The 25,432-nt window shown below is 49.2% G+C and overlaps 1 protein-coding gene across 2 annotated transcripts in view; it reads left to right on the top strand.

The window, feature by feature from the left end:
* The window catches only part of LOC147110081 (uncharacterized), a 67,756-nt gene that overhangs the window by 30,800 nt on the left and 11,524 nt on the right, over positions 1-25,432 (top strand). Inside the window, exons 1-3 of one of the 2 annotated variants that reach the window (XM_086004029.1) lie at positions 14,202-14,296; positions 21,491-21,551; positions 23,745-23,996. In XM_086004029.1, coding sequence (XP_085860155.1) covers positions 14,288-14,296; positions 21,491-21,551; positions 23,745-23,996 — 322 coding nt within the window. In that variant the 5' untranslated portion in view covers positions 14,202-14,287. Of the gene's footprint in view, positions 1-14,201; positions 14,297-21,490; positions 21,552-23,744; positions 23,997-25,432 lie in introns of those variants that run through there. The other variant, XM_086004028.1, reaches the window with a different exon arrangement.

The raw sequence follows: 25,432 nt of genomic DNA on the forward strand, positions 1-25,432 counted from the left end.
CTCTCACACACTCCTGTATCTGGGGAGGTCCCTCTAACACCTCTCTCTCTCTCCTGTATCTGGGGAGGTCCCTCTAACCCCTCTCTCTCTCACTCCTGTATCTGGGGAGGTCCCTCTAACCCTTCTCTCTCTCACTCCTGTATCTGGGGAGGTCCCTCTAACCCTTCTCTCTCACTCCTGTATCTGGGGAGCTCCCTCTAACCCCTCTCTCACACACTCCTGTATCTGGGGAGGTCCCTCTAACCACTCTCTCACACTCCTGTATCTGAGGAGGTCCCTATAACCCCTCTCACACACTCCTGCATCTGGGGAGGTCCCTCTAACCCCTCTCACACACTCCTGCATCTGGGGAGGTCCCTCTAACCCCTCTCTCTCACACTCCTGTATCTGGGGAGGTCCCTCTAACCCCTCTCTCACACTCCTGTATCTGGGGAGGTCCCTCTAACCCCTCTCTCACTCCTGTATCTGGGGAGGTCCCTCTAACCCCTCTCTCACTCCTGTATCTGGGGAGGTCCCTCTAACCCCTCTCACACACTCCTGTATCTGAAGAGGTCCCTCTAACCCCTCTCTCACATTCCTGTATCTGGGGAGGTCCCTCTAATCCCTTTCTCTCACACTCCTGTATCTGGGGAGGTCCCTCTAACCCCTCTCTCACACTCCTGTATCTGGGGAGGCCCCTCTAACCCCTCTCTCTCACACTCCTGTATCTGGGGAGGTCCCTCTAACCCCTCTCTCTCACACTCCTTTATCTGGGGAGGTCCCTCTAACCCCTCTCTCTCACACTCCTGTATCTGGGGAGGTCCCTCTAACCCCTCTCTCACACTCCTGTATCTGGGGAGGTCCCTCTAACCCCTCTCTCTCTCACACTCCTGTATCTGGGGAGGTCCCTCTAACCCCTCTCACACTCCTGTATCTGGGGAGGTCCCTCTAACCCCTCTCTCTCACACTCCTGTATCTGGGGAGGTCCCTCTAACCCCTCTCTCTCTCACTCCTCTATCTGGGGAGGTCCCTCTAACCCGTCTCTCTCACACTCCTGTATCTGGGGAGGTCCCTCTAACCCCTCTCTCTCACTCCTGTATCTGGGGAGGTCCCTCTAACCCCTCTCTCTCACACTCCTGTATCTGGGGAGGTCCCTCTAACCCCTCTCTCTCTCACACTCCTGTATCTGAGGAGGTCCCTCTAACCCCTCTCTCTCTCACTCCTCTATCTGGGGAGGTCCCTCTAACCCCTCTCTCTCACCCTCCTGCATCTGGGGAGGTCCCTCTAACACCTCTCTCTCACACTCCTGTATCTGGGGAGGTCCCTCTAACCCCTCTCTCACACTCCTGTATCTGGGGAGGTCCCTCTAACCCCTCTCTCTCACTCCTGTATCTGGGGAGGTCCCTCTAACCCCCCTCTCACACTCCTGTATCTGGGGAGGTCCCTCTAACCCCTCTCTCACACTCCTGTGTAAGAATTCGCAATAATTTACAGTTCTGAAGATTCATTTTTTTGATTAAAGCATCCCTGGGCGATGTGCCTTTAAATTTCCAGGGATACAAATGGCTGTCACCACATGGCCGAATGACAAAAAGAGGCTTGGAAGACAAAGGACATCTAAACTGCAGAAGAGACTTTTTGTATCTTGAATGGGAAGCGTTAACATTTGAATGGATTTTAAATCACCCCAGTACTGGACAATAGAGCAGTGTATCTCCCTTTTGTTTCAGCACAGGGAGCTCTGAAAATCACATTAACTCAATCTAACCACTTTGAGTTAGCCTATCACAGCTTTCTCTTGTGTATTGGACCCTTTTGGGTGGGGAATTTTGCACACAGCCTGCAAGGCAGGACGGGAGGGGCTCACCAGATATAAAGATAGGGCTGAGAAGCCAGCTCTCTCTCTTGACTTCCTGGGACCATAGGTGAGCTCTCTCTCTCTCTCTCTCTCTCTCTCTCTCTCTCTCTCTCTCTCTCTCTCTCTTCGCTGGACCACATGTCAGCAGAGTTTCTGACTCTCAACAAGGCAACCTAGCAGGAGTTAAGGGGGGTGGTGATTTAAGAGAATTGCTAAGATTGTTTAAATAACATTGTAGCCATTGTATCCCTCGTTTTCACCGTCTGCAAACCCCCTGCTGTATAGTTTTACAATTTTACTGTGTTCGTGTGGGATAGTTTGATATTGTGATTATAGTTTCTTTTAGTTAATAAAGTTTGATTTTTGTTCTCTCATCCAAACCACGTGTTCCGTTTTAATATCATTAATTATAAGTTCCTCCACTCAGAACTAAAGGAGGGGTAGCGATTCGAAACCGCTGTTTGTAAATTAGTTTAGAGTGCAGCAGCAAAAAGACTGCTGGCCAGGTAGATTACCTTAAACCAGTTAAAGGAAGCCCCCGGAATCCTTACACCTGTATCTGGGGAGGTCCCTCTAACCCCCCTCTCACACTCCTGTATTTGGGGGGGTCCCTCTAACCCCTCTCTCTCACTCCTGTATCTGGTGAGGTCCCTCTAACCCCTTTCTCTCACACTCCTGTATCTGGGGAGGTCTCTCTAACCCCTCTCTCTCAATTTTAAATTCAATTCAATTCAAATCGCTTTATTGGCATGATGACAAGTTACATCTTATGTTGCCAAAGCATCGAAAAACATTCATGTTTGTACACAAAAATACAGATCTATCCATACAGTGTATAAACAGATATATCCCTGAGTGTATAAATATACATTCATATAATTTATATATACTCTTTTCTTATATTTAGTGGTTGTCCCTCTGTTTATGGCAAGCTGTAACATAGTGTGCCGCTAAGGTTACACAATTTCTCTCTTCCCCTAGTAGGTATGGGAGTTTTTGGTCGTCATTCAAATTTCTGAATTCCGGGCATATTTTTGTGAATTTTGGGTAGAAATTCTCCCTTATGCCCTGATATTTTCAACAAGCTGTGAGGAAGTGCATCTCTGTCTCCACCACTCCCTGACTGCAGTGAGAGCATATCCTGTCCTCTCTTGGTAGCCGGGTCTGCCTGTGATGTGCCTTCAATAACCACAAAACTAGAAGTTATTAACTTAAACAAGTTGGCTTTTAATCACTAAGATCAGAGCTAACATCTCAACACACCGACTGGCTCACAGGAATGAGTCATACAGATCCTGGGATCTTTATGTAAGAGAAGTCAGGGGCGGAGCCAAGAGCCAAGACCTGGAACCTTCCAGGTTAGTCAGGAAAGAGGAAGTGAAACTATACACCGTGTGGGGGAGGGTAATATACATGAGTGCAAAACGAATACAGGCAAGACAAACAGATTTCATTACATTCACCCCTTCTTTAGATTTAGTCCATCGGGGTGATGTTTCTTAAAAGTTGGTATAAGTGAGTCTGTCAGGAGGTTTTGCGGTTCTCAGTGATCGGCGCAAAGCCGGTTGGGGTGCCTCTAGGGGAGTGGATTCTGGTTCCTCCACTGTCCGGGCCTCCGCAGTGTCTTCCAGGTTATCTGCAGTGTCCTCCAGGTTAAAATTGGGTATTGATACCTCTGGGCGTCCTGTCTCTTTTTGGTCTAGGTCTTCCTCGGGTAGTCTCTCATCGTTCTCTCCGCTCCCCGAGGGAGCGAGGTCTTTTATGGAAACAGTGTCCTCTCGCCTGTCAGAGTATTCGATATAGGCGTACTGAGGGTTTGCATGGAGGAGCTGTACCTTTTCCACAAGGGGGTCCGTTTTATGGCCTCTCACGTGCTTCTGCAATAGTACTGTCCCCGGAGACATCAGCCACGCAGGTAGAGATATGCCCGAGGTGGATTTCCGGGGGAAAATGAACATCTTTTCGTGAGGGGTAGCGTTAGTGGCTGTACATAACAGAGACCTTATGGAGTGGAGCACGTCTGGGAGGACTTCCTGCCAGCGGGAGGTCGGAAGGCCTTTTGACTTTAAGGCTAACGTGACAGCCTTCCAAACAGTAGCATTCTCCCTTTCCACTTGCCTATTACCCCGGGGGTTGTAGCTAGTGGTTCTGCTAGTGGCTATCCCCTTTGAGAGCAAGAACTGGTGCAGTTCATCACTCATAAATGACGTCCCCCTATCGCTGTGTATGTAGTTCGGCATGCCAAACATGCAGAATAGATTACAGAGACACTTGATGACCGTGGCACTGGTCATGTCTGGGCAGGGAATGGTGAAGGGGAAGCGGGAATATTCATCGATGATATTGAGGAAGTATACGTTATGGTCAGCAGAGGGAAGGGGTCCCTTGAAGTCCAGACTTAGGCGCTCGAATGGCCGTGTGGCTTTGATAAGGTGTGCACGGTCAGGCCTGTAGAAACGAGGCTTGCATTCCGCACAGATGCGGCAGGCTCTGGTCATTGCCCTGACCTCCTCGATGGAGTGGGGCAGATTGCGGGACTTTATAAAATGGTATAGTCGGGTGACCCCTGGGTGACAGAGGTCATAGAGTCATAGAGTAATACAGCACGGATAGAGGCCCTTCGGCCCATCGTGTCCATGCCGGCCATCAAGCCCTGTCTAATCTAATCCCATATTCCAGCATTTGGCCCGTAGCCTTGTATGCTATGGCATTTCAAATGCTCATCCAAATGCTTCTTAAATGTTGTGAGGGTTTCTGCCTCCACAACCCTTTCAGGCAGTGAGTTCCATACTCCAACCACCCTCTGGGTGAAAAAGTTCTTTCTCAAATCCCCTCTAAACCTCCCGCCCTTTACCTTGAATCTATGCCCCCTAGTTATTGACCCCTCTACTAAGGGGAAAAGCTCCTCAGCATCCATCCTATCTATGCCCCTCACAATTTTGTATACCTCAATCATGTCCCCCCTCAGCCTCCTCTGCTCCAAGGAAAACAAACCCAATCTGCCCAGTCTCTCTTCATAGCTGAAGCGCTCCAGCCCTGGTAACATCCTGGTGAACCTCCTCTGCACCCTCTCTAACGCGATCACATCTTTCCTGTAGTGTGGCGACCAGAACTGCACACAGTATTCCAGCTGTGGCCTAACCAGTGTTTTATACAGCTCCATCATAACCTCCTTGCTCTTATATTCTATGCCTCGGCAAATGAAGGCAAGTATCCCATATGCCTTTTTTACCACCTTATCCACCTGTTCCGCCGCCTTCAGGGATCTGTGTACCTGCACACCCAGATCCCTCTGACCCTCCGTCTTGTCATTGTGGAGACCCTGTAATTTGTCCGTATGAATGCTGGCACACATTCCCCGCGATAGGGCGTCTGGGGGTTCATTAAGGGCTCCCGGCCTGTACATAATATCATAGTCGAACGTGGATAGTTCGATCCTCCACCTGAGTATTTTGTCATTCTTGATTTTCCCCCTTTGTTTGTTATTAAACATGAAAGCCACCGACCGCTGGTCGGTGAGCAGGGTGAAACGTTTGCCGGCTAGGTAGTGTCTCCAGTGCCGCACTGCCTCCGCTATAGCCTGTGCCTCCTTCTCGACAGAATAGTGCCTGATTTCAGGTCCCTGAAGGGTTCGGGAGAAGAAGGCCACAGGTCTCCCAGCCTGATTGAGGGTCGCAGCTAAGGCAAAGTCTGACGCATCGCTTTCGACTTGAAAGGGAATGCATTCTTCCACTGCACACACTGCAGCCCTTTCAATGTCCTGTTTAATACTGGTGAAAGCCTCCCGAGCTTCAGCTGATAGTGGGAAGGACGTCGATTTAATGAGGGGTCGGGCCTTATCAGAGTAATTGGGCACCCATTGGGCATAATACGAAAAAAATCCCAGGCACCTTTTTAAAGCTTTGGGATTGTGCGGCAGGGGCAGTTCCTTTAGGGGGCGTAATCGGTCAGGGTCCGGTCCAATTACCCCATCTTCCACCACACAGCCGAGGATACAGAGACGGGTTGTGTTGAAGACACATTTGTCTTCGTTGTAGGTTAGATTCAGCTTTAGGGCAGTTTTTAAAAATCTCGCAAGATTTAGATCGTGGTCTTGCTGGTTGTGCCCGCAGATAGTGACATTGTCCAGATAGGGGTAGGTAGCTTGTAGTTTATTCTCATCAACCATGCGGTCCATCTCACGTTGGAAGACCGAGACCCCATTTGTTACCCCGAAGGGCACTCTGAGAAAATGGTAGAGACGTCCGTTTGCCTCCAAGGCGGTGTATGGGCGGTCCTCCGTTCTAATGGGGAGCTGGTGATACGCGGATTTGAGGTCGATAGTCAAGAAGACTCGGTATTGCGCAATCTGGTTGACCATTTCTGATATGCGGGGTAAAGGGTAGGCGTCCAGCTGGGTATAAATATTAACAGTCTGGCTGTAGTCAATTACCATCCGTTTCTTTTTGCTATTTTTAACTATGACTACTTGGGCACGCCACGGACTGGTACTGCATTCAATAATGCCTTTCCGCAGGAGTCTGTCCACTTCTGCCTTGATAAAGTGTCTGTCTTCCAGACTGTACCGTCTACTTTTGGTCGCTATGGGCCTACAGTTCGGAGCGAGATTAGCGAATAAAGAGGGCGGGCTGATTTTTAAGGTTGATAGGCCACAGACTGTGAGTGGCGGCTGGGACCCGCCATATGCTAGCGTGACACTTTCGTGGTGGCACTGGAAGTCCAGGCCCAAGATTACATTAACACAGAGTTCTGGCATCACGAGGAGTTTAAAATCCTTGTAGTCCGTGCCTTCTACAGTCAGTGTTACCACACAGTAGCCCAAAATGTCCGAAGTGTGGGGCTTAGCAGCCATAGCAATTCTGCTCCGTGTAGGGGTTACCGTTAATGAGTGCCGCCGTACCAGGCTAGGGTGGATAAAACTCTCGGTACTCCCACAGTCAATTAAACATTTCGTTAAATTCCCGTTTACCTGTATGTCCATCATGGATTTTGTCAACGGGTGTGGCCTGGATTGATCCACCGTGATCGAAGCCACTGTTGGGCCCTGGGCGGCCGTTGAGTCGGGAAAAGATGGCGGATCCCAAGATGGCGGCCCGCACGGCACACACGAGGCGGTGACGGAGTTGGAAATCGGATTCCCCCTGCAGACTTTGCTAAAATGCCCCTTTTTCTTACATTTGAAGCATGTAGCGTCCTTCGCTGGGCATCGTTGTCTGGGGTGCTTGGCCTGGCCGCAGAAGTAGCATTTCGGGCCTCAAGAGCTGGTCTGAGGCCTGGATGGGGAAGATGGCTGATTCCAAGATGGCGGCGCGCATGAGGCGGTGAGGACCGCATGGCCGGAAGAATAAGAGTCAGAGGCCTAGAAATTGGGTTTTGGCGCAGCGACGGCTTTAGCGCCGGAAGTTAGTGCCGGAGCTAAGTCGCGCTGGGCGGGCCAAAAATTCACTGGTTCTGCGCCCAAACGGCTGCCGGCGCTGCTGAAAGCTGTTTGCGCCTGAAAACTGGCGCTATGCGCTGAATTTCGGCGCTATTCCGGCGCTGCGGTGCCCGCTGCGGTGCGGCAGGTTCGGGAAGTGCAGGCCTCCTCCTTCCCTTAAGGAGGAGCTGCCTGCACCCGGCCGCGGCCCGCGATAATCTTTTTAAAAATGAGCCCGGCACCTCGGACAAGTGCCGGGCTTGCTTCTGTTCCGGGGGGTGGGGGGGGGAAGTCCGGGGAGGGAGCTGCGGCCAGGCGGCCGGCGGGAAAGCGGCCGGCCGCCGCGGGGCCTTTAATGCGCCGGCGCAAAGTCAGGTAAGACTCTGTTGCCAGAATCTTAGTTGCGGCTGCCACGGGCGAGGCGGCCGCAACTGAATTTCGGCGCTGGGGCCCGTCGCCATGGCAACCGGGACGCTGCGCACACCGATGACGTCATCGGTGCCGGCGCAGCGCTACCGGTCTAGCGCGGCGGAAGGGCCCCAGGCAATTTCGGCGCCGGCGCCAATTGCAGCGCTAGGCCCTCTAGCGCCGCAAAAGCGGCGCTAAGGCAACTCAATTTCTAGGCCAGAGTTTTTCTGGGCCACGTCCAGTGATCGCGCAGCGGCCACTGTCTTTTTTAAGTCCAGGACCTCCTTCTCCAGCAGTCTCTGTCAGATATAATTCGATTTGAGGCCCGTGATGAAGGAATCGCGGACCAATTCGTCAGAGTACACATTGGCCGTCACGGCCTTGCAGTTACAGTCCCGGACCAAGTCCTTTAGGCCCTGTAAGAAATCATCCATTGATTCCTCAGGTTGCTGCCTGCGTGTAGCCAGCAGATGTCTGGCGTACACTTCATTTACTGGCCTCTGGTATTGGGCCTTCAGGATAGTGATGGCCTCCGTGTAAGAGGTGGCATCCCGGATGAACGAATAAATCCGATGACTAATGCGAGTAGTCAGTAGACTCAGTTCATCTACCTCGCTAGCGGATGAGGGACTCGCGAAGAGTTCGAAGCATTTGAGCCAGTGTCCAAATTGATTTGTTGCTTCAGCAGAATGTGGATCCAAGTCCAGACGCTCTGGTTTTAGGAGTTGATCCATCCTAGTATTCTTTAGTGATTAAAATTGATGTGCCTTCAATAACCACAAAACTAGAAGTTATAGACTTTAACAAGTTCGCTTTTAATCACTAAGATCAGAGCTAACATCTCAACACACCGACTGGCTCACAGGAATGAGTCATACAGATCCTGAGATCTTTATGTAAGAGAAGTCAGGGGCAGAGCCAAGAGCCAAGACCTGGAACCTTCCAGGTTAGTCAGGAAAGAGGAAGTGAAACTATACACAGTGTGGGGGAGGGTAATATACATGAGTGCAAAACGAATACAGGCAAGACACAGATTTCATTACAGCCTGTGTCTACCTTTTTCGATCGCCAGGCTATGTTCACTAAGTCTGTACATTGTCAAGGTTTTTCTCAGTTTGCTATCCTTTACCATGGTCAGGTAATCAGCCATGTTGTATTGTCTGTTTAGGGCCAAGTAGCAATTGAGTTTGCTTTGGGTTTTTGTTGTTTCTGCCCAATATGACAGGTATTTTTCCTTTTGCTTAGCGACGATTGCGTTGGGTCGAATTCTTTGTGTTACGCTGTCACTGTCCTGGGGCTGGTTATTGTTAGTAGTGTTAGTAGTTACTTCACTGAGTCCCAGGACTAGTTGACTGAGGGTATTCTTCTTTATGGTCCTCTCTTGGCATTTCAGGGCTTCGTAATGATAGCATTGGAGGTTGCTCATTTCTAGGTGTTTCCAAAATTTGGTGGCTCTTTTTTGGAGAGTGATTATTAATGGATATTGGCCTAGTTCTGCCCTGCATGCATTGTTTACGGTTTTCCTTTGAGTCCGGAGGATACTTTTACAGAATTCTGCATGTAGGATCTCGATTGGGTGTTTGTCCCATTTTGCAAATTCTTGTTGTGTTAGCGGTCCCCACACCTCACTGCCATAGAGTGCAATTGGTTCAATTACTGATTTGAAAATCTCTCACTCCTATATCTGGGGAGGTCTCTCTAACCTCTCTCTCTCACACTCCTGTATCTGGGGAGGTCTCTCTAACCCCCTCACACACTCCTGTATCTGGGGAGGTCCCTCTAACCACCGCACACACTCCTGTATCTCCCTCTAACCAGGGTGTAGGAAAGACTGAACAGGCTGGGGCTCTTTTCTCTAGAAAAGAGAAGGCTGAGGGGTGACCCGATAGAGGTCTTTAAAATTATGAAGGGTTCGATAGGGTAAACGTAGAGAAGATGTTTCCACTTGTGGGGGAGACCAGAACTGGGGGCCATCAATATACGATAGTCACTAATAAATCGAATAGGGAATTCAGGAGAAACTTCTTTACCCAGAGAGTGGTGAGAATGGGGAACTCGCTACCACAGGGAGTGGTTGAGGCGAAGAGCAGAGATGCATTTCAGGGGAAGCTGGATAAACACACGAGGGAGAAAGGAATAGAAGGATATGGTGATGGGGTGAGATGAAGAGGGGTGGGAGGAGGCTGGTGTTGACAGGGTGAGATGAAGAGGGGTGGGAGGAGGCTGGTGTTGATGGGGTGAGATGAAGAGGGGTGGGAGGAGGCTGGTGTTGATGGGGTGAGATGAAGAGGGGTGGGAGGAGGCTGGTGTTGACGGGGTGAGATGAAGAGGGGTGGGAGAAGGCTGGTGTTGATGGGGTGAGATGAAGAGGGGTGGGAGGAGGCTTGTGTTGACGGGGTGAGATGAAGAGGGGTGGGAGGAGGCTGGTGTTGACTGGGTGAGATGAAAAGGGGTGGGAGGAGGCTGGTGTTGATGGGGTGAGATGAAGAGGGGTGGGGGGAGGCTGGTGTTGATGGGGTGAGATGAAGAGGGGTGGGAGGAGGCGGGTGTTGATGGGGTGAGATGAAGATGGGTGGGAGGAGGCGGGTGTTGATGGGGTGAGATGAAGAGGGGTGGGAGGAGGCTGGTGTTGAGGGGGTGAGATGAAGATGGGTGGGAGGAGGCGGGTGTTGATGGGGTGAGATGAAGAGGGGTGGGAGGCGGCTGGTGTTGATGGGGTGAGATGAAGAGGGGTGGGAGGAGGCTGGTGTTGATGGGGTGAGATGAAGAGGGGTGGGAGAAGGCTGGTGTTGACGGGGTGAGATGAAGAGTGGTGGGAGGAGGCTGGTGTTGATGGGGTGAGATGAAGAGGGGCGGGAGGAGGCTCGTGTGGAGCATAAACTCCGACACGGAGCAGATGGGCCAAATGGCCTCTTTCTGTGCTGTAAATATTCTGTAATTCTCTCTTTATATTCCAGGCTGTAGACACTTCTGTCCAACCACGTGGAAATATACAACAACAATAGACGCACAGACTCGCCCTTATCCAACGAGCCCAATTTTCAAGGTCCAGGAACAGAAGTTTAAAGTTTATAATTAAATTGCATAATGAAATTAATTTTAAATGTAATAAAATCAATTGTAATTCGTTTTGAACGAGTCCGAGTTTCTCATTTGTTTTCAAAGCAGGTGCGATTTGCCATTTTAAAAACATAATTCAACAACTTGCTTTTATACAACGCCTCTAACGTAGTAAAACGTCCCTGACGGAGTGCCGCACTTTCGGACGGGCAGTACTGAGGGAGCGCCGCACTGTCGGAGGGGCGGTACTGAGGGAGCGCCGCACTGTCGGAGGGGCAGTACTGAGGGAGCGCCGCACTGTCGGAGGGGCAGTACTGAGGGAGCGCCGCACTGTCGGAGGGGCAGTATTGAGGGAGCGCCGCACTGACCCAATTTTATTGACACATCCCTCCCGATAATATTTTGGAAATATCACCACAATTCCTGCTCGCAGTTTAAGTCAGCACATAGCTTTGCCCCTGATAGAGTTAAAACAAAACCTGATCTTGTTTGAGAAACGGATCTCAATGAGAAGAGAAATTCCTCCGCGTGTGTCGGACACGACTCTCAGGAAACATCACCATCTGACACCCACACAGTACTGAGGGAGCTATGTGCTGACTTGAACTGCGAGCAGGAATTGGGGTGACATTTCCAAAATATCGGGAGGGATGTGTCAATAAAATTGGGTCAGTGAAACTGGCCCCTGTGTTTCCCGTGTGTCTTCTGTTGATAAACATTTCGATTGAAGGAGAGTTTATGTTTACAAGCGAGTGACTGGGTTAAAATCTGTTCATGAGACAGGGGGTGATCTGATCTGCACTCTGCAACACTGAACATCCTGATTTTACAGACACATTTTGTGCTGATTCAATAGTCCATGTGCCTATTTTCCAATTCACAGATGTAGGTTTCACTCTGGAACAGGTCGAGGTGTGAATTTCAGTGCAGGAAGTGCTGGGACACGGGTTCCATCCCGGTTCAGGTGGAGCCCCTGTCCCATCGGTACCAGCTCCTTCCTGCCCCAGGACTGGTGCCAGTGTCCCATGAAAAGGAACCCCTCTTTCCAACACCAGCCCTTTAGTCACCTGTTAATTCTCCTGATCTCTCTGCTTCTGTGACAACTTGCACCTGGCCCAGGCAATAATCCAGAGATTGTTACCCTGGAGGTCCTGCTTTTTAATTTAGATCCCAGCTCCTGATACTCTGTCAGCAGGACCTCCTCCCTGTTCCTACATATGTCGCGCTCGTTCCAACATGGACCAGGACAACTGGATTTACCCCCTCCCTTTCCAATCTGACTATCCTCTCAACCAGATTCACTGTCCGAGTGAATGGACTTCTCCAATCACAGGTCTACATTTCCCAACCTATCCCTTGATTGCTAAATCATCATTTACCATCAAACATTGTTGCCAAATTCAACATTTTTCATTCGTTCAATTCACTCCTAGAACAGGCGGAAAGCCTCTCGGTTTTAGGACTGAACATTTAATTTTAAATGTGGAATACGGAGAGGGTCAGGCGGATAATCTCACTGGTGATAAATCCCCAAACTGGGTGATTCGGATTTTAATGCAAATGTTGGGCCATCTTTTGTTCCTGGTTCTCAGACACAACTGACGGGGAATAAAGTGGAAATCTAAAGGAGCAGAACTGGATTACACAGGGACATTAATATCTAACGGATTATTATGGTCTGTGCGCTTCCTGCACTGAAATTCACACCTACACGTGTTCCAGAGTGAAACCTACATCTGTGAATTGGGAAATAAGCAAATGGACTTTTCAATCTGCACAAAATGTGTCTGTAAAATCAGGATGTTCAGTGTTGCAGAGTGCAGATCAGATCAGTCCCTGTCTCATGAACAGATTTTAACAGTCACTCGCTTGTAAATATAAACTCTCCTTCAATCGAAGGGTTTACCAACAGAAGACACAAGGGAAACACAGGGGCCAGTTTCACTGACCCAATTTTATTGACACATCCCTCCCGATAATATTTTGGAAATATCACCACAATTCCTGCTCGCAGTTCAAGTCAGCACATAGCTTTGTCCCTAATAGTTAAAACAAAACCTGATCTTGTTGTTTGAGAAACGGATCTCAATGAGAAGAGAAATTCCTCCGAGTGTGTCAGACACGACTCTCAGGAAACATCACCATCTTAGACCCACACAGTGCAAGTAATTGTTCACCAATCCAATACACAGGGTGTGAGCAATGGCTTTAACCCTAACCTGTGTTATAATTTGCCCTCACTTGTTAGAAAACCAGTAATGACAGCTCCTGTTCCCACTGCACCCGCCAATGTGGATTATTTCCACCTTCACCACGTTAGAAGATTTCAGAAAAATAAATATCGGCCGATTAAAAATAACGATTGAACAATTGAAAAACTCGACATTTCACAAACAAATCGACTCACAGGAGCAGCGTCAGGGAGGGAATCATCAGTGACTCTTGCAATCTCTAAAAGATTCATTTTAATCCTCACAAACACATCACATTCAATATCATCAGTCAATTTACAATATATTCATCCCCTTGTGGGAAATACAGGTTTAAACAAAGCAGAACTATCGAATAATTAGCAACATAAAACACTTTGATGTTCACTTGTCCTGATGTTTTCAGCGACAGTCAAAGCTTTGTATTGAAGCAATTCTAGTGGCGAGATGTGATGGGCCAATTTCCCATCTACAATTTCAGTTTACACTTTAATTGGGCGCAAATCTTCTTCGCACTTTTTTAAAAATGCAGATAAACCAATTGCCAACCAGCCTGTTCCTGGCGGCTTGTACTGTACTCATCAGATCATAAATCACAGCAGAAACCGCCCAGATTGTGTCGGAAATCCGCCCTCACAAAACCCTGTGATCTTTTTAAACTCCCTATAAGGACATGAAACCTCCCCTATAAATGGCCTGTGTCTGTGCTGCACACTCGATGTAATTCGATATCAAGAAGTCCCATTCTGAGCCTTCGTTTATCATTACAACTTTTCATTCCTGGTATCATTCTAGGGAACCTTCACGGTTCCCTCTCCAAGGCTCTCATATCCTTCCTGTAACGGCATTCCCAGAGAAAACACAATATTCCAAATGTGGTCCAGGAAAATAGGAACAGGAGGAGGCCATTCAGCCCCTCGAGCCTGTTCCGCAATTCAATGAGATCATGGCTGATCTGTGATCTAACTCCATCCACCCGCCTTTGGCCCATATCCCTTAATACCTTTGATAAAAAAAATCGATCAATCTCCGATTTAAAATTAACTATTGACCCAGCATCAATTGCCGTTTGTGGAAGAGAGTTCCAACCTTCTACCACCCTTTGTGTGTAGAAGTGTTTCCTAACTTCACCTCTCAGCTTTTGAATTCTGTTCCTCCAAATGTTGCAGTTGCCATGGTTTTGTGTAGAGGAAATGTTAATTGAAGGGAAAGCAGTCTGATTGGACCTCACCTTTCCGGGATATGAGGTGAGATGATTTAAGTCATGTGACTGTTGGGTTCTTTCAATTGCCATATCGAGCCTTGCATGTGTCCCAGTCCACAAGAGACACCTTGAGACTCGACTGTCCCGGGCCAATGTTCTGGGTGAGTTATGAATATTTGCAGTTTGTGGGGAATAGGCGAGTAAGGATGGGGAATCGGCTGGCTCACCTTTGGGTGGGGGTCCTGTACATTTTAGACAAGTCATCTTCAGGAGGGGAATGTGCAGTAAATTCAGATGCAGACACTCTTTGCCATGAAGTACACTCTCTCTCTCTCTCTCTTTCTTTCTTTCTCTTTCTCTTTCTCTTTCTTTCTCCACCTCGTCAAACACCGCGAGCTAACCCGTCCTCTGTTCAAAAGGAACTGCTTGAAAGTGAATGGATGGATTAGTTTAGTTTCTGGAAAGGGTCGCTAGTTGAACTTCTTTAACCGGATTTGTTTTAAACCCCGCTCTTTCGGAGGATATGAATTTATTGCATCACATGTATTGATAGGGGAGTTTAAAAAACTCACAAGGTTTTCGGAGAGCGGATTTCAGACACAATCTGGGCGGTTTCTGCTGTGATTTATGATCTGAGGAGTACAGTACAAGCCACCAGGAACAGGCTGGTGGGCAGTAGGCTTTTCTGCATTTTTAACAAAAAGTGCGAAGAAGATTTGCGCCTAATTAAAGTGTAAACTGAAATTGTAGATGGGAAATTGGCCCATCACATCTCGCCACTAGAATTGCTTCAATACAAAGCTTTGACTGTCGCTGAAAACATCAGGACAAGTGAACATCAAAGTGTTTTATGTTGCTAATTATTCGATAGTTCTGTTCTGTTTAAACCATCCGTTAAATATTAATGTCCCTGTGTAATCCAGTTCTGCTCCTTTAGATTTCCACTTTATTCCCCGTCAGTTGTGTCTGGGAACCAAGAATAAAAGATGGCCCAAAATGTGCATTAAAATGCAAGTCATGGGGCTGGATTTTCTCAATGGGGAGGTTTTGGAGGCGGGACTCCCACTTGTCGGGTTTCAGTCCCGCCTCCATCGACTTCTGGCCAACCCATGCTATTTTCCCTTGATTGACCTTGTTCAGCCCGCCCAGCAGGTTTAGCAGGCCAATTACTGGTGATGTGAGTGAACGGCAATAGATTGGGAGAAGGGGAAGTGCAACGAGACCTGGGCGTCCTTGTGCACCAGTCGCTGAAGGTAAGCATGTCGGTTCAGCAGGCGGTTAAGAAGGCAAATGCTATGTTGGCCTTCGTAGCGAGAGGGTTCGAGTACAGGAACAAGGATGTCTTGCTGCAGTGGTACAGGGCCTTGGTGAGACCACATCTTGAGTATTGTGTGCAGTTTTGGTCGCCTTATCTGAGGAAGGACGTTCTTGCCATGGAAGGAGTGCAGCAAAGATTCACCAGATTGATACCTGGGATGGCAGGAATGACGTATGAGGAGAGATTGGGTCGATTGGGCTTATACTCACTGGAGTTTAGAAGAATGAGGGGATCTCATTGAAACTTTTAAAATTCTAACAGGACTAGATAGACTAGATGCAGGAAGGATGTTTCTGATGGCCGGGGAGTCCAGAACCAGGGGTCACAGTCTAAGGAAAGGGGTAGGCCATTTAGGACAGAGATGAGGAGGAACTTCTTCACCCAGAGAGTGGCGAGCCTGTGGAATTCTCTACCATAGAAGGCAGTGGAGGCCAATTCATTAAATATATTCAAGAAGGAGTTGGATATATTTCTTAAGGCTAAAGGGATCAAGGGATATGGGGAGAAGGCAGGGACAGGGTACTGAATTTAGATGATCAGCCATGATCTCATTGAATGGTGGCGTGGGCTTGAGGGGCTGAATGGCCCACTCCTGCTCCTATCTTCTATGTTTCTATGTTGACAGATGACATGTCGTCATTTGAGAGCTCTGTGAAGCTGTCAAACACTAACATTCTCTGTAGTTTGATGAGACCTTGTGTTCAGGACTCATCAAACCTTTCAACTTTGTCGATATCAGATGGCTGTTGGGTGGGAGGATCCAACAACCAGTCTGTGAAATTGATGACGAGGATGTCGGGTCTCCCGATCCAGGGTGGATGAAGGCTGTAGGAAGAAAACAAGGTAAGTGAACACTTTTTTACACTTATCACTCACCTTGCATACTTACCACTCCACACTTGCAGCCATCACTCAACCTCTACATCTTACTTCCAGGTGCCTCCGACCACCGCAGACCTCCTTCACGTCTCCTCCAACCCGGCGGGGTTCTCTGAGGTCGGGAAGCCTTCACCTGTGAAGGTAAAATGGCACTAATCCCTTTTTTCTGCATGTTAACAGGCAGTTAAAAGGATTAAAAGCCTTTCCCTCCTCCAGGAGACAGGACCCGAAGCTGCACATCTTCCCACCTCCTGGCAAAAGGGCATGGAGGTGGGATGGGGGCGGGTTTGCCATCTGCCCCCACATTCTGCTACTTTACCAGCAGGCCCGCCTCCTCCGTGTAGTGTATGTACCTTTTTTAAGAGCCCCTGTGTATTGTAATACCGGTAGTGACCACTCGGGTATATAAGCCTGTATAGCGTCTTGTATCTTTAGGTCACCTCCAGACTTTGTTCAATAAACACCTGTTAAACCAACTCCTGCATTCCGTGTCTCCATTATCACATGGATACAACACTCAGGGCTTGGAAAATCCAGCCCTCTGTCTTCTAAGTTGTGACCTGGGACACAGGCTCACTTGGAGAGATCTCCTGAGCAGACAGCAGAAGGCTGATGCATTTGAGAATGCAGTGGCCATTCTGCTTTCTCTGCCAGTGAGATGAGGAACTCCCGAGACCTGCAGGGTCTGGAGGAAGAAGCAAAGGTAAGTAAAGCTTTTAATACACTTAAGCCTCACCTCACACACTTACCTCTGCACACATGCACTCATCACTCACCTGCTCACCAGACATCTCGGCCCCTCCAACCCCCGCAGCCCCACTGCTCGCCTCGCTGACCCTGGCGAGGTTCGGAGCCGTCGGGAAGCCCGCACTTTAGGGCTCAAAATAGGGATTATCCAAGAAACTGCTTGTTAACAGGCAGTTAATTGGCACTAATCCACTTCCTGCCTCGAGGAGGCGGCTCCCAGCATGGGTCGGGTACCCGCCTCCTGGAAAGATGGCACGGAGGTGGGTTGGGGATGTGATGTGATGGGTACCCGCCCCAGATGCTGCCATTTTCCTGGCAGTCACTCCTCCCCAGGGCTGGTAAAATTATATATCTGTAAAATCAAGATTTGTACAAGAATGAACACCACCACCTCCAAGTCACACACACCATCCTAACTTGGAGATATATCGGCCGTTCCTTCATCGTCGCTGGGTCAAAATCCTGGCATTCCCTCCCTAACAGCACTGTGGGAGCACCTTCACCACACGGACTGCAGCGGTTCAAGAAGGCGGCACACCACCACCTTCTCAAGGGCAATTAGGGATGGCCAATAAATGCCGGCCTTGCCAGTGACGCCCACATCCCATGAACGAAATTTTTTTTTAATTTGGAAACTAGATACTGCAGTCCAGAATACACCTCTCTTTTTCTTAGCCAGAAGCCATACAATCTTCTGGTAATATTGTTCGGGCATTGGTTGTCTGTGGTGCTCATTCAATTGGAAAAGAAACGGTTTTTCTAGTTTTCAAAATCAATTCTAGTCCAACTGCAGTCGCTCCTCTCCATTCCTGCCCTGGTTAGACAATGGGTCTATTGATAGCAGAGGCTGCAGTAACATGAAGTCAATGGGAATCAGGGGAGAAAACACTCCACTGGCTAGAGTCATACCTAGCACAAAGGAAGATGGTTGTGGTGATTGAAGGTCAATCATCACAGCCCCAGGACATCGCTGCAGGAGTTCCTCAGCGCAATATCCGGCCCAACCATCTTCAGCTGCTTCATCAATGACCTCCCCCCCCCCCCCCCCCCCCCCCCCCCCCCCCAAACATAAGGTCAGAAATGGGGATGTTCGCTGATGACTGTACAGTGTTCAGCGCCATTCACAACTCCTCAGATATTGCATGCGGGCATGGACTGCTTCATTAAGACCTGGACGACGTTCAGGCTTGGGCTGATAAGTGGCAGGTAACATTGGCGCCACAGAAGTGCCAGGCAATGACTATCTCCAACAAGCGAGAGTCTAACCACCACCCCTTGACATTCAATGGCATTACCATCGCCGAATCCCCCACCATCAACATCCTGGGGGTCACCATTGACCAGAAACTGAACTGGACCAGCCACATAAATACTGTGGCAACAAGAGCAGGTCAGAGGCTGGGTATTCTGCAGCGAGTGTCTCACCTCCTGACTCCCCCAAAGCCTTTCCACCATCTACAAGGCACAAGTCAGGAGTGTGATGGAATACTCTGCACTTGCTGGATGAGTGCAGCTCCAACAACACTCGAGACGCTCGACACCATCCAGGACAAAGCAGCCCGCTTGATTGGCACCCCATCCACCACCTTAAACATTCACTCCCTCCACCACCGGCACACCGTGGCTGCAGTGTGCACCATCTACAAGATGCACTGCAGCAACTCGCCAAGGCTTCTTCGGCAGCACCTCCCAAACCCGCCACCTCTTCCACCTAGAAGGACAAGGGCAGCAGGTGCATGGGAACACCACCACCTCCAAGTTCTCCTCCAATTCACACACCATCCTGACTTGGAAATATATCGGCCGTTCCTTCATCGTCGCTGGGTCAAAATCCTGGAACTCCCTCCCTAACAGCACTGTGGGAGCACCTTCACCACACGGACTGCAGCGGTTCAAGAAGGCGGCTCACCACCACCTTCTCAAGGGCAACTAGGGATGGGCAATAAATGCTGGCCTTGCCAGCGACACCCAGATTCCACAAAACAAATAAAAAAATGACCTGGGTGAATTTGGCGTGGTGCTGTTTTATATTGTGATAATTAAGTATCTCAGTTGCGGTGATTTAAAAACATTTTCTAATTGACTGCCAAGAGAGAAAAGGTTTTGACTTGCTCTTTGTGGCGAGGGACGGTTTCTCCCGTAAGAATGTGTGGTACAAACAGACCACAGGCAATTAGCCATGTGTCTGATCACTTCAACATCTACCACCAATCAATAACCAAGGTTGACACACACATGCTAACACTGTATTGAGATCATGTGCCCAATCGCGGTGTTTGTTTATTCATATTTTCATTTACTCATCAGACATGCAATCAGCCACATCTGGTTTCCCAATTAGCCAGATGTGGCTCACCGATTGAACAACACCGCCCCAGACCTCAATGTCACCAAAATAACCCTCCGAATGTGTCACAAACCCGATCATCTTCTGAACTCCCCTCTAAATACACATTATTCCAATCAATTGATTGTCCTTTGAACGCACAGGGGATAATCAATGGATTTAACTTAAACTTTCTAATAACGTGGTGTCCCTTGTTAGATAACTACTGCTTCAAGCTCTGTTACCACTCCATCCTCATAGAAACATAGGAGCAGGAGTCGGCCCTTCGGCCCCTCGAGCCTGCTCCGCCACTCAATATGGTCATGGCTGATCCTCTATCTCAATACCATATTCCCGCTCGCCCCATACTCCTTGATGGCTGACAACTTTTACGTAGTAAGACGTCCCAAGGCGCTTCACAGGAGCGTAAATCAGACAAAATTTGACACCGAGCCACATTAGTGCAGGTGACCAAAAGCTTGGTCAAAGAGGTCGGTTATAAAGAGTGTCTTAAAGGAGGAGAGAGAGAGAGAGAGAGAGAGAGAGACGCAGACGCAGAGGTTTAGGGAGGGAATTCCAGAGCTCGGGGCCCAGGTGGCTGAAGGCACGGCCGCCAACGGTGGAGCGATGGAAATCGGGGGATGCGCGAGAGGCCAGAATTGGAGGAGCGCAGAGATCTGGGAGGGTTGTAGGAGGTTACAGAGATAGGGAGGGTTGCAGGGGGCTGGAGGAGGTTACAGAGATAGGGAGGGTTGCAGGGGGCTGGAGGAGGTTACAGAGATAGGGAGGGTTGCAGGGGGCTGGAGGAGGTTAGAGATAGGGAGGGGAGGCGAGGAGCATATGGAGGGATTTAAAAGCAAGGATGTGAATTTTAAAATCGAGGCATTGCCGGAGTGGTAGCCAATGTAGGTCAGCGAGCAACAGGGGGGTGATAGGTGAACGGGACTTGGAGCGAGTTAGGACACGGGGCAGCTTTTGATGGGCTCTAGGGTAGAACGTGGGAGGCCAGCCAGGAGTGTGTTGGAATTGTCAAGTCTAGAGGTAACCAAGGCATAATCCTCTAAAGTGGATCCTTTCCATTTTCCCCAGGTTAGTTTAGTTAAGAACGCTGTTACATTTATCGGCCCATAAGAAATAATGATTTCACAATTGAATCATTGGACATGAACAAAAACCGAACTCATGAAACCGTAACCGTGTGAAAATCAGACTTGACATTGGATGCGAGGATTCATTTTAATCTCCACAATATCACATCACATTCAGTATCCTGAGACAGTTTACTGTATATTTATCAGTGGCAAAAAACAAGACTAGAACTATAAAATAGCAATAGAAGAATCTCTGATTATAATTTAACATGTTTTTTTCAGTCCCTGTTGACATTTCATATTAAATCAATTGGAGAAAGAGAGACTTGCATTTCTCCAGCGCCTTTCCCCACCTCAGGACGTCCCAAAGTGCCTCACACCCAATGATGTACTTTTTGAAGTGTGGTCACTGTTGTAATGTAGGAAACGCGGCAGCCAATTTGCACACGGCAAGCTCCCACAAACAGCAATGTGATAATGACCATTTCATCTGTTTTTTAGTGATTTTGGTTGAGGGATAAATATTGGGCCAGGACACAAGGGAGAACTCCCCTGCTCTACTTTGAAATAGTGCCATCTGATCTTCTACATCCACCCAAGAGAGCAGATGGGGCCTCGGTTTAACATCTCATCTGAAAGATGGCACCTCCGACAGCGCGGCGCCGCCCCTCCGACAGCGCGGCGCTCCCTCGGCGCCGCCCCTCCGACAGCGCGGCGCTCCCTCGGCACTGACACTGGGGAGTGTCGGCCTGGACTATGGGGCTCGAGTCTCTGGAGTGGTTGTTGAACCCATGACCTTCTGACTCGGAGACGAGAGAGGGAGGGTGCTAAACCCACTGAGCAACAACTGTAACCTCATCAGTCATTCCACCACCACAGATTGGAATCAAGTGATTAAAGGGACTGCGCGCTAAAAGAAACAGGCACAGAACAAAGTGCAGTTTACAGCGACAATTGCAAGCTGGATATATTAATTGTTTGTTACTAATTACAGGTACTTGCTGTGCTGAGCATATTCATACACATCCACATTTGCCAGCTGGACCCAGTGGCAGGTATGTAATAATGCCGGCAATGTTAATTATGGACGGAATATTTATCACAGGGTTTCCAACAGATTTTTAATCCCTTTCTGACAGGACTGGGTTAGTGATCTACCATCCATGTCTACTGTTATCACAAGTCTAAAATTACCTGGCCTCTGTACTGTGACGCATTACCCAGACCAAACCAACTCCAGCAAATACAAGAATGAGTCAAGTGATTCACTGCTCATTGCCAGAGGCATCGAAGAGAAAGATCAGGCCCAGCAAAACATCCTCGACTTTACTAACACATCCCCACAATGGACATCATCACAAGGTTCAGGAGCAATTGGGCACTTGTTCTTAACTGACAGTCTGAATCATTACAGGCACATCGTTCAAGTGTATCAGGTATTGCAATATTATCTCAACATAGATGGAGCCTGTAGCACAGAAACAGGCCATTCGGCCCATCTGGTCCGTGCCGGTGTTTATGCCCCACACCAGCCTCCTCCCACCCCTCTTCATCTCACCCCATCAACACCAGCCTCCTCCCACCCCTCTTCATCTCACCCCGTCAACACCAGCCTCCTCCCACCCCTCTTCATCTCACCCCTTCACCATATCCTTCTATTCCTTTCTCACTCGTGTGTTAATCCAGTTTCCCCTGAAATGCATCTCTGCTCTTCGCCTCAACCACTCCCTGTGGTAGCGAGTTCCACATTCTCACCACTCTGGGTAAAGAAGTTTCTCCTGAATTCCCTATTGGATTTATTAGTGACTCTCTTATATTGATGGCCCCTAGTTCTGGTCTCCCCCACAAGTGGAAACATCTTCTCTACGTCTACCCTATCGAACAACTTTCATAATTTTAAAGACCTCTATCAGTTCACCCCTCAGCCTTCTCCTCTCTAGAGAAAAGATCCCCAGCCTGTTCAATCTTTCCTACACCCTGGTTAGAGGGAAATACAGGAGTGTGTGCGGTGGTTAGAGAGACCTCCTCAGATACAAGAGTGTGAGAGAGGGGTTAGAGGGACCTCCCCAGATACAGGAGTGTGTGAGAGAGGGGTTAGAGGGTCCTCCCCAGATACAGGAGTGAGAGAGGGGTTAGAGGGTCCTCCCCAGATACAGGAGTGTGGGAGAGAGGGGTTAGAGGGACCTCCCCAGATACAGGAGTATGGGAGAGAGGGGTTAGAGGGACCTCCCCAGATACAGGAGTGTGGGAGAGAGGGGTTAGAGGGTCCTCCCCAGATACAGGAGTGTGGGAGAGAGGGGTTAGAGGGACCTCCCCAGATACAGGAGTGAGAGTGAGAGGGGTTAGAGGGACCTCCCCAGATACAGGAGTGTGGGAGAGAGGGGTTATTGGAATAATTAGTGACTATCTTCTATTGATGGCCCCAAGCTCTGGTCTCGCCCACAAAGTATGCGAGGACAGGATTGCTTTGGGTGTGATGCCTCACGTGGGTGAATAGCCAACGATGCTTGCGATATCAGGCTCTTGCATCAACAATGTGTCCAAAGTACTCGATGGTCAATGGCTTCAGGAGAGAAAATGAGGAGCAAATTGCAGGGGGTGGGGGTGGAGCGAAAAATGCACACCGGGCTTTGGTGAGCCCACACCTGGGGTACTGTGCACAGTGTGGGTCTCATTACCTAAGGAAGGATAGACTTGCCTTAAGAGGCGGTGCAACAAACAAAGGTTAGATTGATTCCTGGGATGAGCGGGTTGTCCTATGAGGAGAGATTGAATAGATTGGACCTATACTCTCTGGAGTTTAGAAGAATGAGAGGTGATCTCATTGAAACATAAGATTCTGAGGGGGATTGACAGGGCAGATGCTGAGAGGTTGTCTCCCCCTGGCTGGAGAGTCTAGAACCAGGGGTCACAGTCTCAGGATAAGGGCTCGGCCATTTAGGGCTGAGATGAGGAGGAATTTCTTCACTCAGAGGGCGGTGAATCTTTGGAATTCTCTCCCCCAGAGGGCTGTGGAGGCTCAGTCGTTGAGTATATTCCAGGCTGAGATCGATAGATTTTTGGACTGTGGGGGAATCGAGGGATATGGGGGTCGGGCAGGAAAGTGGAGTTGCGGTCAAAGATCAGCCGTGATCTCATTGAATGGTGGAGCAGGCTCGAGGGGCCGAATGGCCGACTCCTGCTCCTAGTTCTTATGTTCTTAAAACAAGTGGAATGTTGCCTAAAGCTGTTTCTTCCATCTCTTTCAGATTGTATTGGAAAACCAGCTAATATAACATTGAAGGAATGCGTGACTGAGAATCAGAATCCAGTCCTTAAATGTGGAATGATGCACGTGATTTGCAATATTTTAAATTGCGAAGAGGGGTATACTGCATGTTTTAACAGCAGCGGCTGTTACACCATTTACATCCTGAGTGTTTCAGCGGAAGATATTGATCAAAAATGGCGGCTCGAATACGGGTTCTCCGAATCGTTTAGTTTCAACTTAAAGTCTGCCGGTGAGTTTAAAAGAATCTTCGTGCGGTCCTGCTTTGCGCTAAACACTTGTTTTCTCCTGAACAGGTCTTCACTTTATTGGCCCAGAAATTGCGGGGAAAAATAAGGACGAGTTCACGGCCATTAATCAGCTCACTTAAAAAATCCCCCGGCAGTTGTTGTCGAGGAGGAGATACGGCGTGCATTCCACTTCTCCCCACATTGCTGGGCGATTAGCGCCGCTCCGCCATTAGCCTCGCCAAAACAGAACAAATCCCCAAGTTCCCCTCCGAGTCACGCACACAACTGTCCCGACTTGGAAATATATCGGCCGTTCCTTCATCGTCGCCGGGTCAAAATCCTGGAACTCCCTCCCTAACAGCACTGTGGGAGCACCTTCACCACACGGACTGCAGCGGTTCAAGAAGGCGGCTCACCACCACCTTCTCAAGGGGCAATTAAGGATGGGCAATAAATGCCGGCCTTGCCAGTGACGCCCACATCCCGTGAATGAATAATTTTTTTTAAATCTCGCCTTGAGTCGCCCCGTTGAACTTTGCATTTTAAGAAATTGCTGGGTTTATGCCGTTCAGGCGAATGAATCTCGCCGCGGCCATTTAGGGCTGGTAATTCATGTCATCAGGAGCCCGTTAATGACGTGATTTAAGGTCCTGTCCTGACACTTGAGCTTCGATTTTACAACACTCGTCCTTGTTTTCAAATCCCTCCGTGGCTCCCACCTCGCGAAAATGCAATCCCGCCCACAAACCGCCCCATGACTTTCAGGAGGCTGCTGCATTGGCGCATTACCGGCCTGTCAAACTAGCCGTAGAACGCCTCATGAGAACGACGTATCGGGCGACCAATGGTGGGAGGGTGAGGGCGGGGCGGTCGGAGACGGGAGCTCACGTGATGAAGCCTCCAGGAAGACACCCAACCAGAGTCGGCGAGCCAAGATTTTTTTTATTCGTTCCTGGGATGTGGGCGTTGCTGGCAAGGCCGGCATTTATTGCCCATCCCTAATTGCCCTTGAGAAGGTGGTGGTGAGCCGTCGCCTTGAACCGCTGCAGTCAGTGTGGTGAAGGTGCTCCCACAGTGCTGTTAGGGAGGGAGTTCCAGGATTTTGACCCAGCGACGATGAAGGAACGGCCGATATATTTCCAAGTCAGGATGGTGTGTGTGACTTGGAGGGGAACTTGGAGGTGGTGGTGTTCCCATGCGCATGCTGCCCTTGTCCTTCTAGGTGGTAGAGGTCGTGGGTTTGGGAGGTGCTGCCGAAGAAGCCTTGGTGAGTTGCTGCAGTGCATCTTGTAGATGGTACACACTGCAGCCACGGTGCGCCGGTGGTGGAGGGAGTGAATGTTTAAGGTGGTGGATGGGGTGCCGATCAAGCGGGCTGCTTTATCCTGGATGGTGTCGAGCTTCTTGAGTGTTGTTGGAGCTGCACTCATCCAGGCAA

The sequence above is a fragment of the Somniosus microcephalus genome, chromosome 12 (assembly GCF_052327205.1).
Source record: "Somniosus microcephalus isolate GS21.2 chromosome 12, FLI_Smic_1.0, whole genome shotgun sequence".
Lineage (NCBI taxonomy): Eukaryota > Metazoa > Chordata > Chondrichthyes > Squaliformes > Somniosidae > Somniosus > Somniosus microcephalus.